Source organism: Mucor mucedo, assembly GCF_025094135.1.
Source record: "Mucor mucedo strain NRRL 3635 chromosome Unknown EV154scaffold_92, whole genome shotgun sequence".
NCBI classification, from domain to species: domain Eukaryota; kingdom Fungi; phylum Mucoromycota; class Mucoromycetes; order Mucorales; family Mucoraceae; genus Mucor; species Mucor mucedo.
The window spans coordinates 120,606-142,516 of record NW_026252376.1 but is presented as its reverse complement, the minus strand read 5'-3'; the positions used below and the strand labels follow the sequence as shown (position 1 = coordinate 142,516).

The 21,911-nt window shown below is 38.5% G+C and overlaps 1 protein-coding gene across 1 annotated transcript; it reads right to left on the bottom strand.

The window, feature by feature from the left end:
- Nucleotides 1-10,010: 10,010 nt before the first annotated feature.
- Nucleotides 10,011-10,927, bottom strand: EV154DRAFT_518880 (uncharacterized protein; the record flags this gene model as incomplete). The annotated part of the gene is made up of 2 exons (XM_051602678.1): nucleotides 10,011-10,377; nucleotides 10,812-10,927. 2 exons carry the CDS (start codon nucleotides 10,925-10,927, stop codon nucleotides 10,293-10,295), a joined length of 201 nt encoding a protein of 66 aa, XP_051454488.1. The 3' UTR covers nucleotides 10,011-10,292.
- Nucleotides 10,928-21,911: the final 10,984 nt, after the last annotated feature.

Below are 21,911 nucleotides of genomic sequence, written 5' to 3'. Positions count from 1 at the left end.
AAGATTTTTGGTTGCAATCGAAGGGGTATACGGAGATCTGATCAACTGGCCCATGGATCAGCAAAGGGTTGAGGAAATTCAAACGGGTTTTGAATGGCCTCATGGTCAAGAAGAAGGGGCTATCCGTCGTTTGCCCAAAGCAATAGGAGCACTCGATGGTAAAAATGTTGTAATTGAGTGTCCTAGAGATCACCCAGAACATTGGCGTGATCGAAAGGGTAACTTTGCGATGAAACTGACAGCAATCTGTGACAACAAATGCCGTTTCACGTATATCCGTGTCGGTGACTCTGGTAATAGCGAAATATTCATAACATGTTGATTGCCTTACTGATATGTATTTATAGGTCGCACCCACGATGCAGGTGCTTTCAAGTGGACTGAAGTGTACACCCAGTTTTTACGACAGCCAGCAACATTTTTCCCTTTGGACGGTTACATTCTTGCAGGTTATTTATATACTGACTATAAAGTTAACATATAATTTACTTACACACCCTCTTTAGATTCTGCATATGCTCTCTGTCGTAATGTAATCGTTCCATATCCTTTGAGTGAAGTATCAGGCAATTCTGACGAGGCCGTTGCCAAACGCAAATTCAACAAGGTCCACTCTTCAGCAAGAATGACCATCGAAAGGGCTTTTGAATACTCTCAGCTAGATGGAGGTTCATAAAAAAACACGTCTACATGAAGAAGATTAAAGATATATGCCAAGTCATTACTGCGGCTTGTATCTTACACAATTTCTGTATCAACATTGGGGATCCAGATTTTGAAATTGACGAGGGAATCGAGATGGATGAAGATGAAGAGGGGAATGGCGAAACAGCTCGAGAGTCTGTTCGTACAAGAAGAGATGAGTTGAACCGATGGTTTCAACCTAGACAATAAAGAGGTACCAAATGTAATTTAACATATGTATTAAAAAAAGAATATCTTTATTGATTGGGTCTTTGTTGATGCATACGATTATGCAACTCGTTTAATCTATCACCGTTTCGTTCCAAAGCAGCTGTAGCTCGGTTTAAAGAAGCAATGATTGCTTCTCCCGTAGGATCTCTTCTTCCTAATCGTGAATCCATATACTCTCTGAACTCTCGAAATGTTCCATTACGAAGCTCGTGCTCTCTATCAACAATGCGATTAAGCATAGCTTCAGTGTCAGAGGTCGTGGTAGATGGTGTAGAGCCTACGTTTGATCTTGGACGACGAGGTGGCGCAGAAGAAGGATTGGTAGGTTGAGGGGCGGGAGAAGGATTGGGTGGTGAGGTCGTAGAAGGATTGACAGGAGGAGGAGGAGTACTGGAGACGTGATCGGGAGGGGGTGTTTCCACTCTTCTGCGAGAAGAAGGTGGTTGCGATTCCTGAGGAGGAGCAGGACGTTCATGTTCTGCAATAGGTACAGACGAAGATTCAGCTGGAGCTGTAGATGATCCTTGATTTCCACCATTAGTATTGTCAACGAACTGTCTGGAATGGGATGAGTACGTGTGTGGTGGCAAGATGGTGGGAAATTTCGTCAAGATCTCTTCCAGCTTATCATAGATAACATCAGGTTCGAAACCTGATTCACCCGTTGATTGGCGTCTAGCAAACTCTTCCTTGAAATCTTTCACCATACGCTTCCATTTTTTTTTTGCTCCTCTGATGGTCGACTTCTCAAATTCTGAAGGCGAGCCAGTTGATTATGTTCAATCGACATCTCCGTGTATTTCTCCCCCTTTTCGTGATCACTTTTGGTTTTTTCAAGAGAACTCAAATGTTTATTATAAATTTGAATTAACAAGCATTCTTCTGCTACACTCCAATTTGGACCTCTTGTTCTGTCGTCCTCAATAGGAGCACTGGAGGTGGAAGCAGTTGAACTGGAAGGGGCGTTGAAGTTGATGGTACCGAACATTGTTTATAAAGGTAAAGTTAATATTATTTGCTAGTTTTGAATATCAAAAAATAAAGAAAAGAAAACAACAAAGTAAAAATTATTATGATCATACTGTCAACTAGTGGGGGCATTTTAGTATTTTTTGAATGATGAAAGCATTACATCAGAGGGGTTCGTAAATCCATTTTCGTAATTAAACCACCCCCTGATGGTGGTTTATCTTTTAAAATGGTTAGCAAGAATTTTCGACGTTTTTTGGCTGAGGAGTATGAAAATATAAGGTTATAATTGCCTTATGGAGGGGGTTCCAAGATTTTACAAAAAGAGGGGTTCACAAATTTTTTTTGCTTGAGAACACCCTGGATATCAGTAATATCATCGGGTCGTGTGCTATTCTACACAATGCATGTAAGTCAAGAGGGGAGATAGGTTTCGATGGTGTGGTTCTTGAGCCTACTGGTCATGTAGTTGGAGAGCAAGGTGATACAGTAGTCGCTCGATTTAAGGGTGTTCGATTTAAGGGTATTTTCTATTTAAGGGTGGATTTTGTAAAAACAGCTTCCGTCCCCAGCATTAACACCACTAAACCACTATTCTATTTAAGGGTGAGATTCCAATTCCCCATACCCTTAAATCGAACGATTTGACAGTGTATTTTTGACTTTTTTCTAACTTTTTGATCAAATATATTGAATGTCCGAATAAAAATAAATATTTCGCAGTAATGATCATATTTCACGGTTAAAAATGGCGTAGTGACTTCTGTTTAAAATAGTCACGCTTTTCCATTTAAGGGTATTTTCTATTTAAGGGTGAGATTTCCGAAATTTTTGGTCACCCTTAAATCGAGCGACTAATGTACATGTGTTATCTGTAACAGTGCCCGCTTGCGCATCTTTAATGCAGCTTTTCCTTAAGTTTGCTAAGAACTAAATTTTTTTAAAACAAAACAAATTTATTTTTGAAAAAATGCCAAATATATTTTAGTCGTTGTTTTGAGGTTTATGTTAATCAGGCGAAGGATAAGTGATTTCAAGCACGTCTTACAGAACAGGAGAAACCGTCTGACACTGCCGTCAATCGCCATGCGTCTGACAGAGGGGATGGAGGCAGTGTTCTTGGGGAAGGTGTTATTGGGAAAGATGTTCTTGCGGAAGGTGTTTTTTGGGAGGGTGCTGTTAAGGACGATGTTGCTGGTGATGGTGTTTTTGGCGTCGGTGTTTGTTGTAGGCGCTGTTGCTGCTGGCAGAGGTACTGTTGAACTGATAGTCATAGGCGTCAGGAATACCATGGACATCAGGGCGGAAGTAGTGGCTGGTGTTGTTGGTGTAATTGTAGTCACCGTTCTCAAACGCATTGTAGCTGGTGGCGTTGTTGTTGCTTGAGCCGAAATCCCATTCATTACCATCAGCAACTGGCGCTAGATATCCAGACTGGCCTGCATCTACTCAGCGATGCGAGACTGCGCCTGGTTCCGTTTCCCCATGGAATCAAACTTCTGATAAAAAAACGTTGTCGAACAAGCAAGATGTCTATTGAACGTTCTACGCTCCGGCTCCCCACGCTCAAAACGACTTGCCTCAATCTCATTCATAGAGGTGACCAGATGCTCGATCGTTCGGTTTACCGCTCTACCTTAACTGGCACCCCCACGAGTCTCACCCTCCCCAGCACCATCGTTTTTAACAGCTCTTACTCCTCTAGCACCGGCAACTTCACCACGATTATCTATCGTCTCTCCAGCAAGAGAGGTATAGACAGTGTGTGGGATTACGGTGGGCATTTGACTGGTGGGGTTCTCTATCGCATCATGGTAAACCCAGTTTTCAATCGGTGCCGTACCCGTTGCATTGAACCTATCATTGCGATGTCTGAAACCAGCACGAAGAGCAGAACAGTTAGACCACGATGCACTCAAAGGTCTTCTTCCCTTGGTGCTGTTGTTGGTGTTAAATGAGTGAAACAAGGCACGGTACAACGCATTTCGTTCGGCTAGCGTACGAGTGAACTTCAACCGGTTGTTCTAAACAGCATACAATTCAATCAGAGCAAAGGCAATGGCTGAATTCCAGTTTGAGCGAGTGTAGCTCGTATCTGAAACTTAATAGTGGCAGCAGCATCCGTGGCATGCCAATCCGTGGCATCAGCAGTGGCATTATCAGTGGCAGTAGCAGGTGCATCAGGAAAACGGGGGCAGTAGCCGGAACGACGACAAAACCTTTTCTTTTCTGAAACAGTAGTAGCATACGACGGTTGGTACCATAGCCTGCACCATTAGCTGTCACTTAAATAAATTGGAAATTTATAGGGTTGTTGTTGTTGTTTTGATTGTTCATTTTAGAAACATTAAGGTAAGGAAACAGTAATAAAAATTCTATTTTGTTTTTGGCATTTTAGTAGTCCATTTTAGGACCGTTCATTTCTGTGGGCTTCACATTCGATACCCATAAATTTTTTTAAGCAGTAAATAAATAATAAAAACTTATGGCGACATTATATTTCACAGAATTCAATTTAGAAAACAAATTGATAAGAAAATGTTTTTTAAAAAAACAAATAACAAAAACGGAGCTTGATTATATAAGTACATCTCCTATTTATGATCTCAATATATTTTGTTTGATGTGAGCAGCCTAAATCATAAAAATATGAAAATTCTGGTCCGTTATCCGTCAAGATCCAATAGGTTTGCGTACTCTGGTCCGTTATCCCTCAAAATCCGTTGATTTCAGGGTACTCCGGTCCGTTATCCCTGAAAATCCGTTGACTTTAGGGTACTCCGGTCCGTTATCCCTGAAAATCCGTTAACTGTAGGGTACTCCGGTCCGTTATCCCTACAGATCCGATACTTAAGGGTTCCCTGATTACATTAAACTAATGACCAAAATACATTATAAGAAATTAGAAACGGTTCCGAAATGGTTCAAGCATTCTAAACTTGTATGGGGATTATCTGAGCTAATTTCACATCTAAGGTAAGTCGCAAATCATATCAGAACATCCTTAAACGTGCGCTGAATTTCAAAAACGTATAAACAGTGCCCTCCAAACTATGGTAACCGTTTAAGGTTTTCGTATTTTGTGTAATGACATCACATACTGATTCATAGGTAGGCTTTCCAAACATTTTTATTTTTCTGTTTTTTGTTATTATTAAGTTATGGATCCCGCTAACAGCGCTTCATAGGAAATATATAAGCTATTATCACTATTATAAGATGTTAAACCCTTTTTTTTTCACAACCTTTACTGAAACATTTTTATTCTAAACATGTAACCCATTTTTGAGTCTACCACATTTTTCTTTCGTCCAATGCTGCTCCAATGGTGTCATTGCTTTCGAGTCTGGTTCTAGTATTGGTGTATTGAACAGAGCTATAAACAAAATAAATCAAGATAACTTGTTCAATTAGTAGGCCTATGAGGAGTGTATCGGGGCAAGAGCAGAACCGAATAATTATTAGGGTGAGGACAAAAGTAACAGACATTATATATCTATTAGTATTGATACATATATAAAAAGGAATGAAGGTAGAAAAAGGTTTATTCAGAGGAACAGGAAAAATAGATTAGATCTTGAATACAGAAATAAGAATAAATAAACAAGCTGTTATTTATCTTTATTGACAGATTGCGTAAACAAAGGTTGGGGGATCAGATTAACAAAGACAGACTATTAGTCATAGGCCGTTCCCAAGCAAAACTTTTTTTACGTTTTGGGAACAAAAGTATTTAGCTCAAAATAGTAATTTAAACTATAAAAAAACATTTTACCAGCCAAAATTTATGGGGGGTTGGACAATTTACAAATTAGTAATTTATACCCTCGTAGGTGGGGGCTATAAATTACAAAAAGTAAAAACAAGTGTGACATGACTTAAAATAATATTTCTAATTACTAAACTAGCATGTTTTATATACTGGTTGTATATGGGCTACATTGCTATCCTCAGTATACTAAAATTATAAGCTAGTACTTACAGTGACTTCCAAAACTGGAAACATGTTTACAAATTTTGTAATGTAGCAACTACTATGCTTTGAAAACAAATGATAAAACTTTGATAATTTTTGGAGGTCATAAACATCCCATGGACTACCTTTCACATAATTTTGGAAAGTAGACGTACATTTTGGCGATCACCGTATTCAATTGAACTTGACCTGTACATGTTTCCAGTTTTGGAAGGCAATGAAAATATTTAAAAATGACCCACAACTCGGTCATGTATCAAATAAAAACGAGCCAAAATTAATTTTCAGCTGTTTTAAAGCTAACTACATTTTAAGGTAAGTTTTAAACTCAATTTGGGAATGGCTACAAGCACCTACAAAAAATTTGTTACAGATGCGCAAAATTACGAATGACCAATTACAAAATATTATTTCACTTCTTCAAACAGGCAAAAGCAACCGTCAGGTAGCTTTGGAGACTCAAATTAGTCACACTCTCATCAATCGAATTGCTCGCGAGCACGTTACTGATCGAGAAAAAGATAAAGGTGGACGCCCTTCACTATTAAGTCAGACAGAAAAACGATACTGCGTACAGCAAATTAACAGGGGTGGTCAGGAAAACGCTGTACAAGTCGCAAGAGTCTTGGAGAACAACATTCAAAAGCGTGTGTCACCTGAAACCGTTCGTAGGGCCTTAAAATTGTCTGGATTAGGTGCAATTGAAAAGCCAAAAAAGCCTCTTTTACGAAAAGCAAACGTCGCCAACCGCCTTAAGTGGGCTAAGGCTCACAGAAACTGGAGTATTGATGACTGGAGACGTGTAGTATGGTCCGATGAGACTAAAATTAACCGATTCAACTCCGATGGTCGCACATGGGCTTGGATTAGAGACACTAGGGAGATTCAGCCTAGACACGTAAAGCAAACTATCAAGCATGGAGGTGGATCCATCATGATTTGGAGCTGCATAAGTGCCAGTGGTGTTGGCTGGATGTGTAAAATTGATGGTACAATGAACAAAGAGCTTTATATGGATATTTTACGTGACGAATTGGACAAAAGCGTAGATATGACAGCTGAAAATCTATCTTTGAATCGAAACCAGACGATTTTTCAGCAAGATAATGACCCGGAACACTCATCAAAACAGGTACAAAATTACTTGAAACAACAAGATTATGACGTCATGAACTGGCCATCGCAATCACCGGATTTAAATCCTATCGAACATATGTGGGCCTTGTTGAAACGAAAGCTGAATGATTATCCTACGGCACCAAAAGGAATCAATGAATTGTTCGAACGGGTCACAGATGTTTGGTACAACAAAATTACTGTAAATGATTGTTTGGCTGTAATAGACAGTATGCCTAGTCGCTGCGAAGCAGTCATTAAAGCAAAGGGTTATTGGACCAAATATTAGGTTAAGTGCAAGCAATAAATGATATAATCCAAACCGGCGCCAAAACTGGAAACATTGATTACTCGTCTTAAACCCCTTATTTCTTTAACTTTAATAAACTTTAAAAGTCACAAAAATTAGTGTAACATAGTCGAGTTTGGGCCATATATTTTTTGAAAAAAAATCATACGATTCGGTTAATTTTCCATGGAGTAGTGTTAATTATACCAAAAAAAAGAAAACATGTTTCCAGTTTTGGAAGTCACTGTATACTGGGGGGACCAAACCTTTTTACAAATCGAGCGATTTGTTTTTGAAAATAAAGTTTGCTTGGGAACGGCCATATTTAGTTTGGGACATCTTTGGGGTAGCGGGAATAAACACAGATAATTTCGCAGATAGATACAGAGGATAACATGAGCTGATATCATTAATGTTTTCTAAGGAAGTTCAAAGGCAGAGGTACCAAAGAAACGCATGTTAAATGGTTTTACAAGCACAAGGGACAACGGGGATAAATTATTTGGAACACAGGCGTGAGACAGGATACAATAGTGATGTCTGACAGTGACATGTGTGACAGGAGGCAGAGAACAGAGAACAGGTGGAACAGGGGGAACAGGTGGAAAAGGAACAATGGGCTAGTTACGTTTCAATAATGGTCTGAGACATTTTGCATGATTATATGCAACTGAAACATAGGCGGTTCATGACAGTCCTCTAACTATCAACCGGCGGGCTGACCGATCGTCTTTCAGTTATCGTCCGGCAGGTTGACCGTTCCTAAATTATTTTTTGACCGGTCGGTTGACTGGTCGATGTTTAATTGCTAAAACGTGGCTGTAGTGTTCGTTATTTCAGAATATATGGAGCATTTACGAAAACTGCAATAGCAGAAGGTCAATTATTGTGTCCAAGGCCTATTTGGATATTGAGCTGAAAATTTTATGGCTAGAAAAATAAACCCATTTTCAATTATTTTTTACGCAATCTTTGCCATAAACTTAATATAATCATACTCCTGATTATTATTCCGCATAATCACGTGTGCAAGGAATGTCCAAAAAGACAGAAGTTTACTATTTTGGTTGCCATGGAATCTCCTGTAAAGTCTTACCCAACATAATAATTGCCTGTGTTAAAGTTACGCAACTCCTTGTAAAGTATATCACTACAGGTGTCTAGTCCTAATGTTGTATTTTGTACGCATTATAATTAACCTGACTAAGTATTTCGATACCATGTCTTATATACCAAATAATGCGATACGAATCATTTCTCATGGAAAACAATTAATATAACGTGTCCCTAAGCTTGAACCTGATAAACTTTTTGCTCTTTTTTAATTAAAATTTTATACCCCAAAAAACGTTTAGCTACAGATTTCGGACAGACGAACGATTGTAACATTGATTTGAAACATAAGCAATTAGTTTAAATATTTAGTTATAAAAACGTTTTACTGATAGTTATCAAAAATTATTAGTGCTCAAATATTAAAGCGGGGGAGTATAGGGAAAGCCCGTCGTTTGAAAGAAACAAAAAGAGCAGACAGTAATTTTTTAACACCCGACTTCGATCCAATATAAGGCTATAAGATGACAACGAAATGCTTTTAACTTAGACATCCCACCCGTCTTTTGAAACGTAAAGCAATGAATGCTTATCGTTTTTTTTCTTACCATTTTGTGCGTATACAATGATCGTGGAATAGACATAAAACAGCTATTTCTGATAGTAAAGTAGCGATAGTATTTAATATAGCTCTCGGCTACTATTAAAAAAAGAACGCGAAAAAGAAAAACAGAATAATTCGACTTTTGCACCTACATACAAAAAGTCGCTTTCCGACAGGTACGCGATCGAATCCAAAATGCATATTGAATGGTGATGATGGACGTCAAATTTCTTTATCTCTCACTCTTTTTATTGTTCGACATCAAACACAAAAAATACATAAATAACTAAATTAAATAACGTGCATGTTAGTATCAAAAGCGAATGTACGTACAAGGTAAACCAATCATCTTGTAACAGATAACCAAATGTTTTTGTTAGATGCAGAAAACCATGCCATTTTATTAGTCAAGGTTTGAGAATGTCAAACATTTAATTACCAACCGAAGAAGGTGAGCTCTTTTTTTATTTTAAAAATGTATATATAATAAGATGTACATAATCAGAACAATCTACGGCCTTGCCGATTGGGAGGAGACCGATGGCAGATCCAATGAAAAGAATGGCCGGAGAAAACCAAGACGGTAGCTCTTCCGGTAAGAAAAAGAAATCGTACACCATCAACCCGTACGTCGATGACGAGGCCTCGTTTTAAAATGACATTCAAAAATCCGATGAAACCGATGTGATCACACCAGTACAGGTGCCTACCACCTCTACAAAGGAGGCTGATGCAATTGTAACGCCCACAGTGGCGATTAGACAAAACATGTCTATAGGTGCTCTCAAGATCGGAAACCGAAAATAAATTGTCCAGTTTTTCTACAAAAATAGTAAAAGAACTGCTTGAAAAAGCGATCTAAAAATGTGCAAAATAGCACACATACATATATGGGTGGAAATAAAAATCTGATCAAAGTCAAAGTTCATTCAAAATTATTCGCTTGAAAAGGAAATGATAAAATAACAAAAGTTTTTAAATCCACATTTTTTTTATTTTTTTTTCCTCCCTTTTACTTTATTACTACTTTTTATCACTTACCTTACTATGAACAACACTGAAGCAAATAACAACACACCCAACAACGTACGTGGTCGTGGAAATGGACGTGGAGGTAGACGCGGACGTGTCGGACACGCTGGCACCTTTGTGTTTGTTGAGCCTACTGTTCAGCACAACACCACCCCTGTCAACAACAGCAATGACCAAGCTGAGAACAACAACGCTACTGTCGAAGATGACAATGGGCCTTCATGTCCATACAACGTATGGCCTGGGGTTGTAATTTGTATCTTTCTTGAGATCATGGCTGGCACCTAAAATCACTTGTTGAGAAGAGGAGATACTGCCTTGAAACAGTTTATCTGGGTTCATTCGGCAGCTCTCTTGAAAGAAAAGATAGCTGAATATCCAAAAACCGATGCAATCAGGGCTCTCATAGCAAATGTCACGCATCTCAGTATGCAACGCAAGTGGAAAGACATGAAAGCCAGATTCACCAGAGCCAGAAATGCAGCAAGAGAAACAGGAGTTGGTGGAACTGTCCTAGGCGTACCATACTATGAAGAAATTGCGAAGATCACTCAGGATGATCCTAGCATCCAACCTGAGGTAATTTACGAAAACGTCAACATGGAGGAGAATGGCATTCAATCATATAGAAAATCAAACGACGTTGATTTAATGGATGCCATTCGATCGGATGGTCCCGAAACTCCGTACTTGACACCTACGGAAGTCCATCTACTTGTGATCCAAAAAGCTTTGGCCGATCGATACCCCACTGAAGATTCTGTTGATTTTGAAGGATCTTCAGTACCATCATCATCAACAGCCCCTGCACCTGCACCACCGTCAACACCTTCATCCGCACCACCACCTCCACCTACATCCGCACCACCACCAATCTCAACACCAGCAACCGAACCACCAACACCAACACCAACATCAACATACGCAGTACCACCAGCATCGACAGGCGCAACACCCCCACCTCAATATACATCCGCACCACCTCCACCTCCACCTACATCCGCACCACCTCCACCAAGATCAACCCGCACTTCGAGAAATAATCGTACTTCTGGTGAGCAGTCTTCGTCAACTTTTGATCCCATCGAGGCTGCTCGTCAGTTGTCAGAGGAGCATATGGCACATGCCCGCCAACTCGGTATAGAGATGATGGACCGAATGGCAGCGGTACAAAGGGAAGGAAGGGAGCAAAGAATTCGTGACCTTGGCAGTATGCTGCAAAGGGTCAGTCGTAATCGAAAAACTGCATTGGAAGATATGCAAACAAGAAGACGACAAGAGTCGAGAGGGAGATATCGACTGCTAGAAGAATCAAGAAGTAGACGAGAGGCCGATTTGGAAGAGGATAGAGGTAAAGGTGTCTCTGATATGAAGACTATTATGAATAGATTTACAGCAATTCGAAGAGGCGATAGTGATACCAATCTTGGTTCATCTTCTACTGACAACAATAATTAAATAAAAAATATATTTAATATTATAAAACCTTTTGAAAACTAAGCAAGTCTATCTTGTCGTATTTGACGCCTAATTCCACGAATACAATCACTCTTATCTTGTCACTCAATTATAATACATATAACCTATGTATTATAAAGTACCATATTACGAATACATTCCTATTGGTACGACACAGTACCAGCTCCCTCGTATGTCAAACTGAGATCAGATTTCATAATCGTTCCTGGACTGGTCGAGTAGCTGCCGAATCTTCTAGTTTCATATAAATTTATTTTAGTAATCCAATCAAGGACCCTGTCATTGAATGGATAAACTATAATGCTCTAGAAGTGCCGGATATGGGTCAACTAGCTCCTTGTATATAACAATAAGCTATGTTTCATATGTAACTGATTTCTAAATCTAATTCTGCCATTTCCCAGTTTGCGGGTAAATAGTCAATTTGATATGCGCAGGAAAAATCTTGAAGTAATAATTGAATATAAAAAGGACCTCTATTTTTATCATGACAAACTCTCCAACTTATAATAAAGGATTATAGAGTCTCATTTCTTTACTTGCTTTATTTTCCAATTTACATTTCCGTTTTTATTCTCAATTATCACATATCTGTTCCCCTCATGATGTTGTTTCTTCTGAAGATAGACATTGCCTTAATACGGCGCATACCTGCAGCATCAATGGTAGCATCGGTACCGAGGAAAGGAAGCGGAGGTTCGAAGTTCACATCATTTTCAAATTGGTTTCTACGGTCTGCCTCAAAAAATCCCTCAAAATCCAAGCTTCCATCCAAAATGGCCTCTTCGATATCATTTTGGTTTAAACAAACGTTGTGCTAACCACAGCAAGATATGATGGTTTTAGCCATTCTATCAACGCTGAGCATATACAAGTGCTTCCAAAGGAATCTCCACCTGGACGTGAGCCCACCAAATGCATGTTCAATTTTAATTCGAGAACTAGAAAAGGTTGCATTGAAAACTTTTTCTTCCGCAGTGCTTTCACGTCGGCCATGGAATGGAACAATGAGATTTGGCAGCAAAGGGTAAGCCGAATCTAGGTCTCATCGTTAATGCTTTGTATACCTTAAAATAATTAATGAACTTACCTCCCAAAATATAAGTGTTTGCAGGATACCATCTGGCCGCACCCAACAAAATGTTTTGATAAATCACGCTGCTTGTGAATAATCTGGCATCATCGTTTCTGCGTTAATATAATAACAAACGGTAAGCAGCAGTATCATTTTTTTATCCTTCCACATGAACTTACCGGAATGCCCAGTTTTTACGTACATAAACCGAGTACGGGCATCACAAATTGCCATCAAATTCATGGATGCATGACTCTTTCTATCGACATAAGCGTTATCATTTATTGCTGGTTTTTGGATCACAAACAGCTTGCCATCAATTGCACCGAGTACACCAGAACGTCTCGTGGCACCAGGTTCACCAAGTTCTGCAAACTCACGAGCATTGTTCAAAGCTCTTTGTCTATCTTCGATGGGCCATGTTATAAGTTCGGGAGTAATCTCCAACATGGCATCAATAAATCTGTTAGTGAAATTATTGAAAGATCCGGCAGTTACTCCAAGATGAGTTTCGGCAATTCGATAACCAAAATGCGTGTTAGCAAATCTCCAAAGCACACACGCAACTTGCACTTCTACAGAGTAACCACCTTGCAGAATTGACCCAAGATAAGCAGCACATCTACTCAAACGATTAACGAGCCACTCGAAGGTCGACTTGTTGACTCGATAATGAGCTCTATAACTATGGCGGCTGTTACGATCGTCGTTCAAGTTGGGATGTTTTATCGTCCAGTGTGTTTCGTACGTGTCCATACGCTCGGTTCTAACAAACCTTCTGTGCGATTCTCGGGTCATCATCCCAGGGTTGCTTATGAAGATGTAATAAAAGATGTGATAGTTGATTAAAGTGGTTGCATGCAAAATTGTTTCTCTAACCCAAAGTTGAAACAAGCAATAAACGTCATAGTTGTCTTCAAGACGAGCATAGTCGGCAATAATGTTCTCGTCGGCAATGGCAACCTCTTGTTCAAGCATTTCCTCTTCTAAATCGAACTCTTCGTCAATTCTAATGATTTCTTTTATCACGGCATCGAAGTATTGATCTTCGTCTTTAAAACGGTCAGCACCATTTCCCATCCAAAGTTGCTCTTGCATTATACCGAAAAACGTTTCGTCAATTGGGTTCATGCTAAATAGGTACTTTAAAGAAAATAAAGATAAGCGAAAAGGAATATTCCGTTTTTTTACGTATAAAATCACGTTAGGTCTTTTAGTAAATTTGAAAGTGAAGAACCGTCACGGCATCACCTGATCAATGAAATCATTTTTTTGTCCAATTTTAAAAAATCCGTTCACACCCAAAAAAGGGGTCCACTGGCTTTTCGAATTTTACCTTGAGAGCACCTTATCTTAAATTAGGAACTTCCACTTAAGGCGATTAGAGTATTAAAAATGCCTACTCTGCCCTAAACTACCCAGCACGAAGATATAGACAAGTTTTTAAAAGACATCTTCTTTTATTTTAATGCCGGTTAGACATACTATGTGTTGCGAAAGTGTATACAATACGTTGGATGCTATTACTTTTTTTGTTTCTTCGAAGAGTCACAATTACAAGGCAAAGGATTACACAAGAAACACATGCTAACAATTAAAGGTAAAACATAGATGGCCTATTGCATACTTTAAAAATTTAACCTTCTTTCAATAGACGGTCAACATAGTAAGTACCAGACCAGACTATTAAAAGCTGCTGGTAAAAGACTCCATGTCTTGTTCAAGGAGTTTAAGTACGGGGCTCTTGCTATTGTAATTCCTTACTAAGTTGCAGCCTTTGAACGATGGAGCAGGGAAAAATTCAAGAAGTTCATTAGTGTTATCAAGCAGGATAAGGCCTTACCAAGGAACTACAAGATCTTCAGCTTCGCTCCACTTTCTTGGACAAAACTGGAGAATTACACTACATATATTATAAAGACAGCGACTACATTTATTGCAATGATATTCAAAATAATAAAGAAGTTCATTTTGGCTACTTGTCTTTCATTCAAGGTCGTAGTGTTTCATTGATCCTAATTGTGACAAAATGAAATATTTATACGAAAGACCAGTATTTTATTTTAAATTTTCTTCCTTTCTTATCAATAACAAGAGTCGCGGGTCTTTACAAGGTAACCCACAAGCAAAAGGTAGTAATGTAGTGAAAGAGACTAATGCGGTGAATCGTTCTATTAGAGTGCCAAGACCTATAAGAAGGAATCAGTACGACATTCTTCTTCCATGTATAGAGTCATCAGTTTGGGTAGATAAATTGAAGTCAGCAAAGACAGAGTCAAGTGATAGACAAGGAACACGAAACCCGAGCTTCTTCAAAAATGAGTCAAGCTAAACAAGAAAAAAAAGAAAGAACGTATCATCGTGGCCTGGTCATGGTAAGTGCATTGATTGATTGCCAAATAAAGTAGATTCTTTATTAAGTGGGTTTCACTTTAAACAGTAATGATATATTCATTTTGTTTACACAGAAGGATGATGAACAAGTAAAGAATAATATTGAACAAAGAAAGAAAGATTCAATGGGGTATATTAAAGGGAACAACGCTAGAAGTAAAAGGATGTATCAAATATTGACCGAGAAGCTGATCTTTTTAATACAGGTCTTGGTACAATTTGTAAAGATGAACGTATGCTCCTATCGTGTATGTCATGATAAATAGGATGAAGGCGTATTGGCGTTAAACACGGAGCATAAAACGAATTTTTAAATGAAAGAAAACAGGAACAAGAGCATGTCTCTTTTTTTTTTTATCTTAAAAGAAAAGTTGACGCTAAGTAAAGATATACGTCTTTGTAAGGAACAAAGGACAAGAGTATAAACTAGAAAATAGATGGCAAGTGGATGTATTCTTTTTTATTTATTTTTTACTTGATAGTTTAATTTATATCTAAAGGTCCATAAAATTTGGAAAAATAACGTAACCTCTAGGACTCATAAAAGGTGTATAGGAAACATGTCTGTATGTAAAGAAGGAACAAACCAAACAAGTACCAAAGAGTATAATAAGAAAGTGGTTTATGCGCACGGGCGCTAGCAATGTCAAAGGCCAGCACAAAATCTCCGCATACGTCATATATCTGTCATGAACCACGTACTTTGCAGTTTACCCCTGACCACGAATTCCCGACTATTGCAATGTTTTGGAATCTCATGCTGAGATTCAACAACCCCAGAGTCCAGAACCTTCCAGAACCTTCCAAGACTATCCACGCAATGAACCTCCGCTTGCAAGAGATTAGTAATCATGACTCGTTTCCAAGTATCTCCAACGCCAAGCAATTAGTAATCATGACTCATGGGTTTCGGCCACGTAAGCTGAAACCAACACTAAGACTAATTAAGTAAGCCAAGACATTCTTAAATGCAAACCGATGTTATCTGAAAAGATATAAATACCCCCCGTTTCCATTGCCTTCCCCGTTCCATGTCGATTATCTTGTTTCCTTCCACTTCCCTGTATCATCTATTATTATTATTAAATACTTTACAAACCACTCTTCTTTTGTCTTTGTATAACTAATAGGTATCTTCTGATATTATTGCTATAATAAATTCCTAGCCACGTTCCTGACAAATGACCAATATAAAGATGAGAGTTGGAAACTAATTTACTTTGAATACACTACGCAGAAGTCAAGATGCCTCAGCCTATAATTCCAGTGATCTCAGCTGGAAGATCACGAACAATCTTGGGCGTTACTTCCCTGAAGAATTTTATTTTCTCGGTGATTCGGCCTATCCGACCATTGCCATTTGGTTACAACATTCCCTGAAACTGAATGTTTCCGGGATCCGCGCAAGAGGTTAGTCAACTATTCGCATTCAGTCAGAAGAATGGCCATTGAAAGAACTTTTGGTAAGTTCGTTCTTCAGTGGAGATTCACACAATTCCATATTTACGTGTATAATAATTTGGATATCAATGATATCATCGGGTCGTGTGCTATTCTACACAGTGCATGAACGGCAAGAGGGGAGCTAGGTTTCGATGGTGTGTTTCTTGAGCCTGCTGGTCTTGTAGTTGGAGAGCAGGGTGATACATGTGTTGTAGGTAACCGAGCCCGCTTGCGCATCTTTAATGCAGCGTTTCCTTAAATGTGTTAAGTACCAAAATGTTTTGAAAAATAAAACAAATTTATTATTGAAGAAAAACCCCCATTATATTTTAGTCGATGTTATGAAATTTATATTCATCGGACAAAGGAAAAATGATATCCAGGAAGTCTGACTGAACAGGAGAAACCGTCGTGACACTGCCATCGATCGTCATATCATTGGCAGACGGGCTTGTATGGGAGGATGCTGTTGGGAAGGGTGCTGCTGACGACGATGTTGCTGGTGTCGGTGTTGTTGTACGCGCTGGTGCTGCTGGCAGAAGTACTGTTGAACTGATAGTCATTGGCGACAGGAACACCATTGACATCTGGGCGGAAGTAGCGGCTGGTGTTTTTGGTGTAATTTTAGTCACCGTTTTCAAAGGGATTGTAGCTGGTGGCGTTGTTGTTGCTTGAGCCGAAATCTCCTTGCATTACCATCAGCATCTGGCGCTAGATATTCAGACTGGCCTGCATCTACTCAGCAATGCGAGACTGCACATGGTCCCGTTTCTCCATGGACTCCAACATCTGACCGAAAAACGTTGTCGAACGAGCAACATATTTAGTGAACTTTCTACGCTCCGGCTCTCCATGCTCCAAACGACGTGCCTCAATCTCATTCATAGAGGTGACCAGATGCTCGATCGTTCGGTTTAACGCTCTACTTTAACTGGCACCCCCACGAGTCTCACCCTCCCCAGCACCATCGTTTTTAACAGCTCTTACTCGTCTAGCACCGGCAACTTCACCACGATTATCTATCGTCTCTGCAGCAAGAGAGGTATACACAGTGTGTGGGATCACGGTGAGCATTTCACTGGTGGGGTTCTCCATCGCATCATGGTAAACCCAGTTTTCAATCGGTGCCGTACACGTTGCATTCAACCTATCATTGCGATGTCTGAAACCAGCACGAAGAGCAGACCAGTTAGACCTCGAAGCACTCAAAGGTCTTCTTCCCTTGGTGCTGTTGTTGGTGTTAAATGAGTGCAACAAGGCACGGTACAACGCATTTCGTTCGGCTAGCGTATGAGTGAACTCCAACCGGTTATTCTAAACAGCATACAATTCAATCAGAGCAAAGGCAATGGCGGAATTCCAGTTTGAGCGAGTGTAGCTCATATCTGAAACTTAATAGTGGCAGCAGCATCCGTGGCATGCCCATCAGTGGCATCAGCAGTGGCATTATAAGTGGCAGTAGAAGGTGCATCAGGAAAACGGGGGCAGTAGCCGGAACGACGACAGGAACCTTTTCTTTTTCTGAAACAGTAGTAGCATACGACGGTTGGTACCATAGCCTGCACCATTAGCTGCCACTGAAATAAATTGGAAATTTATAGGGTTGTTGTTGTTGTTTCGATTGTTCATTTTAGAAAAATTAAGGTAAGGAAACAGTAATAAAAATTCGATTTTGTTTTTGGCATTTTAGTAGTCCATTTTAGGACCGTTCATTTCAGTGGGCTTCACATTCGATACCCATAGATTTTTTTAAGCAGTAAATTAATAATAAAGAATTATGGCGACATTATTTTTCACAGAATTCAATTTAGAAAACAAATTGATAAGAAAATATTTTTTAAAAAAACAAATAACAAAAACGGAGCTTGATTACATAAGTACCTCTCCTATTTATGATCTCAATATGTTTTGTTTGATGTGAGCAGCCTAAATCATAAAAATATGAAAATTCTGGGCCGTTATCCGTCAAGATCCAATAGGTTTGCGTACTCTGGTCCGTTATCCCTCAAAATCCGTTGATTTCAGGGTACTCCGGTCCGTTATCCCTGAAAATCCGTTGACTCTAGGGTACTCCGGTCCGTTATCCCTGAAAATCCGTTAACTTTAGGGTACTCCGGTCCGTTATCCCTACAGATCCGATACTTAAGGGTTCCCTGATTACATTAAACTAATGACCAAAATACATTATAAGAAATTAGAAACGGTTCCGAAATGGTTCAAGCATTCTAAACTTGTATGGGGATTATCTGAGGTAATTTCACATCTAAGGTAAGTCGCAAATCATATCAGATCATCCTTAAACGTGCGCTGAATTTCAAAAACGTATATACAGTGCCCTCCAAAGTATTGTAACCGTTTAAGGTTTTCGTATTTTGTGTAATGACATCACATACTGATTCATAAGGAGACTTTCCAAACATTTTTATTTTTCTGTTTTTTGTTATTATTAAGTTATGGATCCGGTTAACAGCGCTTCATAGGAATTATATAAGCTATTATCACTATTATAAGATGTTAAACCCTTTTTTTTCATAACCTTTACTGAAACATTTTTATTCTAAACATGTAACCCATTTTTGAGTCTACCTCATTTTCGTTTAGTCCAATGCTGCTCTAATGGTGTCATTGCTTTGGAGTCTGGTTCTAGTAATGGTGTATTGAACAGATCTATTAACAAAATTAATCATGATTACCTGTTCAATTAGTAGGCCTGTGAGGAGTGGATCGGGGCAAGAGCAGAACGGAATAATTATTAGGGTGAGGACAAAAGAAACAGACATTATACATCTATTAGTATTAATACATATATAAAAAGGAACGAACGTAGAAAAAGGTTTATTCAGAAGAGCAGGAAAAATAGATAAGATCTTGAATACAGAAATAAGAATTAATAAACATGCTGTTATTTATCTTTATTGACAGATTGGGTAAACAAACGTTGAGGGGATCAGATTAACAAAGACAGACTATTAGTCATAGGCCGTTCCCAAGAAAAACATTTTTTACGTTTCGGGAACAAAAGTATTTAGCTCAAAATAGTAATTTAAACTATAAAAAAACATTTTACCAGCCAAAATGTATGGGGGGTTGGGCAATTTACAAATTAGTAATTTATACCCTCCTAGGTGGGGGCTATAAATTACAAAAAAGTAAAAACAAGTGTGACATGACTTAAAAAAATATTTCTAATTACTAAACTAGCTTGTCTTATTTACTGGTTGTATATGGGCCACATTGCTATTCTCAGTATACTAAAATTATAAGCTAGTACTTATACTGGGGGGACCAAACCTTTTTACAAATCGAGCGATTTGTTTTTGAAAATAAAGTTTGCTTGGGAACGGCCATATTTCGTTTCGGACATCTTTGGGGTAGCGGGAAGGAACACAGATAATTTCGCAGATAGATACAGAGGATAACATGAGCTGATATTAGGGGTCCTCAGTCGTCGAGGTTTTAAAAAATAATATTTTTTGAATAAAAATTAGCCAATCAGAATTTTTTGAATTTTTTATTCGAACGAGCAACTTTTTTCTTGTTCATTGAAAAAAAATAATAAAAAAACAATAAAAAAATAAAAAATTACGTCATAACGACGTAAAAATTCCAGTGTAACTGAAATTGAGGTAATGTCAAACAATAAAAAATCATGAGAAAAATGCATTATTAAGTTTCTTTTTCACTACTTTCAACTCTTTTTCTTTTAAAAAAAAAAAACATTAATTATGCCTCGTCAAAGTACCAAGCAAAGAGAATACAACGCTTACAAGAATAGCTATATATGAAAAAAGAACTCACCAGAAAACAAATCGCATTATGGAAAGAATTTGCAAAGAATCCTACTCTTGATGATGCTGAGAAGGAAGATATTAATGATTTAATTGCTTTTTATCGTCAAAATTTGAAAAATGATGTGGACAAACAAATGCTGGAATATATTAGATCCAAGAGATATGTAGCTAGTAGAGAAAACAAAGTTCCAAAGTTGGTGACCAAAGAAAGAAGGTTGGATTTCCTGTTCAACGAAATTGACGACAGTGGATTTGTTAACGAAGTCAGAATGGACAAAGACTCATTCTTTGCGCTTTTGAAACTGATCCAGGACCATCCATTGTATCAGGATACACCCCGAAATCGCCAAACAGATATCCGCCTTCAATTGGCTATCGTTTTAGAACGTTTGGGAACATATGGAAACGGTTCTTCAATTGAAAAAATTGCTAGACGATCTGGTGTCAGTGGTATGTAGTCATTATTGCAGTGAAATAAATTGGTATGCAGTAATAAATTAAAATGTATTCTTTTGCCAATAGAGGGCGCAGTTGTAGCTTTTACTACTCGTTTTTTTAAGGTGATTCTGTCAATGGAAGATCAGTTTGTCAGCTGGCCATCACCTGAAGAAAAAGTGGTTATCAAAACCATTAACCAATCTTATCTGGGTTTCCCTGACTGTCTTGGGTTTATCGATGGTACACATATTTGTTTGGAGGATGCACCTGTTTGGAGAGAAAACGAATTTTACAACAGAAAGGGTAGTCACTCCATTCAGACAATGGCGATTTGTGACCATAAACGAAGAATCCGGTACGTAGAGACTGGTTACTTTGGAAGTTCCCATGACATGCGTGTACTTGCCGAAAGTGATATGGGAAAAAACCCGTCAAAATATTGTGTTGGAAACGAGTATGTCTTGGGTGACGGAGGATACTCTCCTACAAACTACCTGGTACCTGTGAGCAAGAAGCCAAGAAATGGAACGACAGCCGATGATGACCAGCAGTTCAATACATATATTTCTCAAATGAGAATTAAAATTGAACATGCTTTTGGGATTCTGTAAGCTCGATTCCAAAGTCTGAAGCAATTACGATTGAAGATCAAATCAAAAGATGATGTCGTTTATGCCAGTGGATGGATTCGTGTCTGTATTGCTTTAATAACTTTCTGATCGACCGTGAAAGCGATAGCTTTACCGCTATTTTGGAAAAGCAATTTGAAGAGAAAGAAAGATTGGAACTGCAGCAATTAGAAGATGGAGTTCAATCCTCTTCCGATGAAACCAGCAACAATACCGACGTCACCGAAAGTGGAAAAGAAAAATACCAAGCAATCAAAAACATTGTTTTGGAGGAGATGAAACAAAGAAAAGAAATGAGAAGACGTAGTAGTTAAAAAAAAATTTATTAATAAAGTTTATATAATTTAGATATCATCATCATCATTATTATTATTATCACCGAAAATCTCATTTTGCAACTTTCTGATGGCTTCAGTCAACTCATCAAAGCCCCAATTCTTAGCCAAAGCAAAAGCGTTTAACCCATCCAATCTTATCTTGAAATGGCGGCACGAGTCTTGGCATCAAAAAAACGATCTGTTGATTTTTGAAATGCTTTTTCTGCATCTTCCCGGATTGCTTTCGTGGCTGTCGAGGAAATCACCGACTTGCTTCTCTTTTTCTTCTTGTCATTCGAAGAAGAAGATTCCTCTTTTTTAGGTACTTCTACCTGTTTAACATCTTCATCCGAAGAATCAATTGCGGAACTGACCTCTTCATCATCACTTA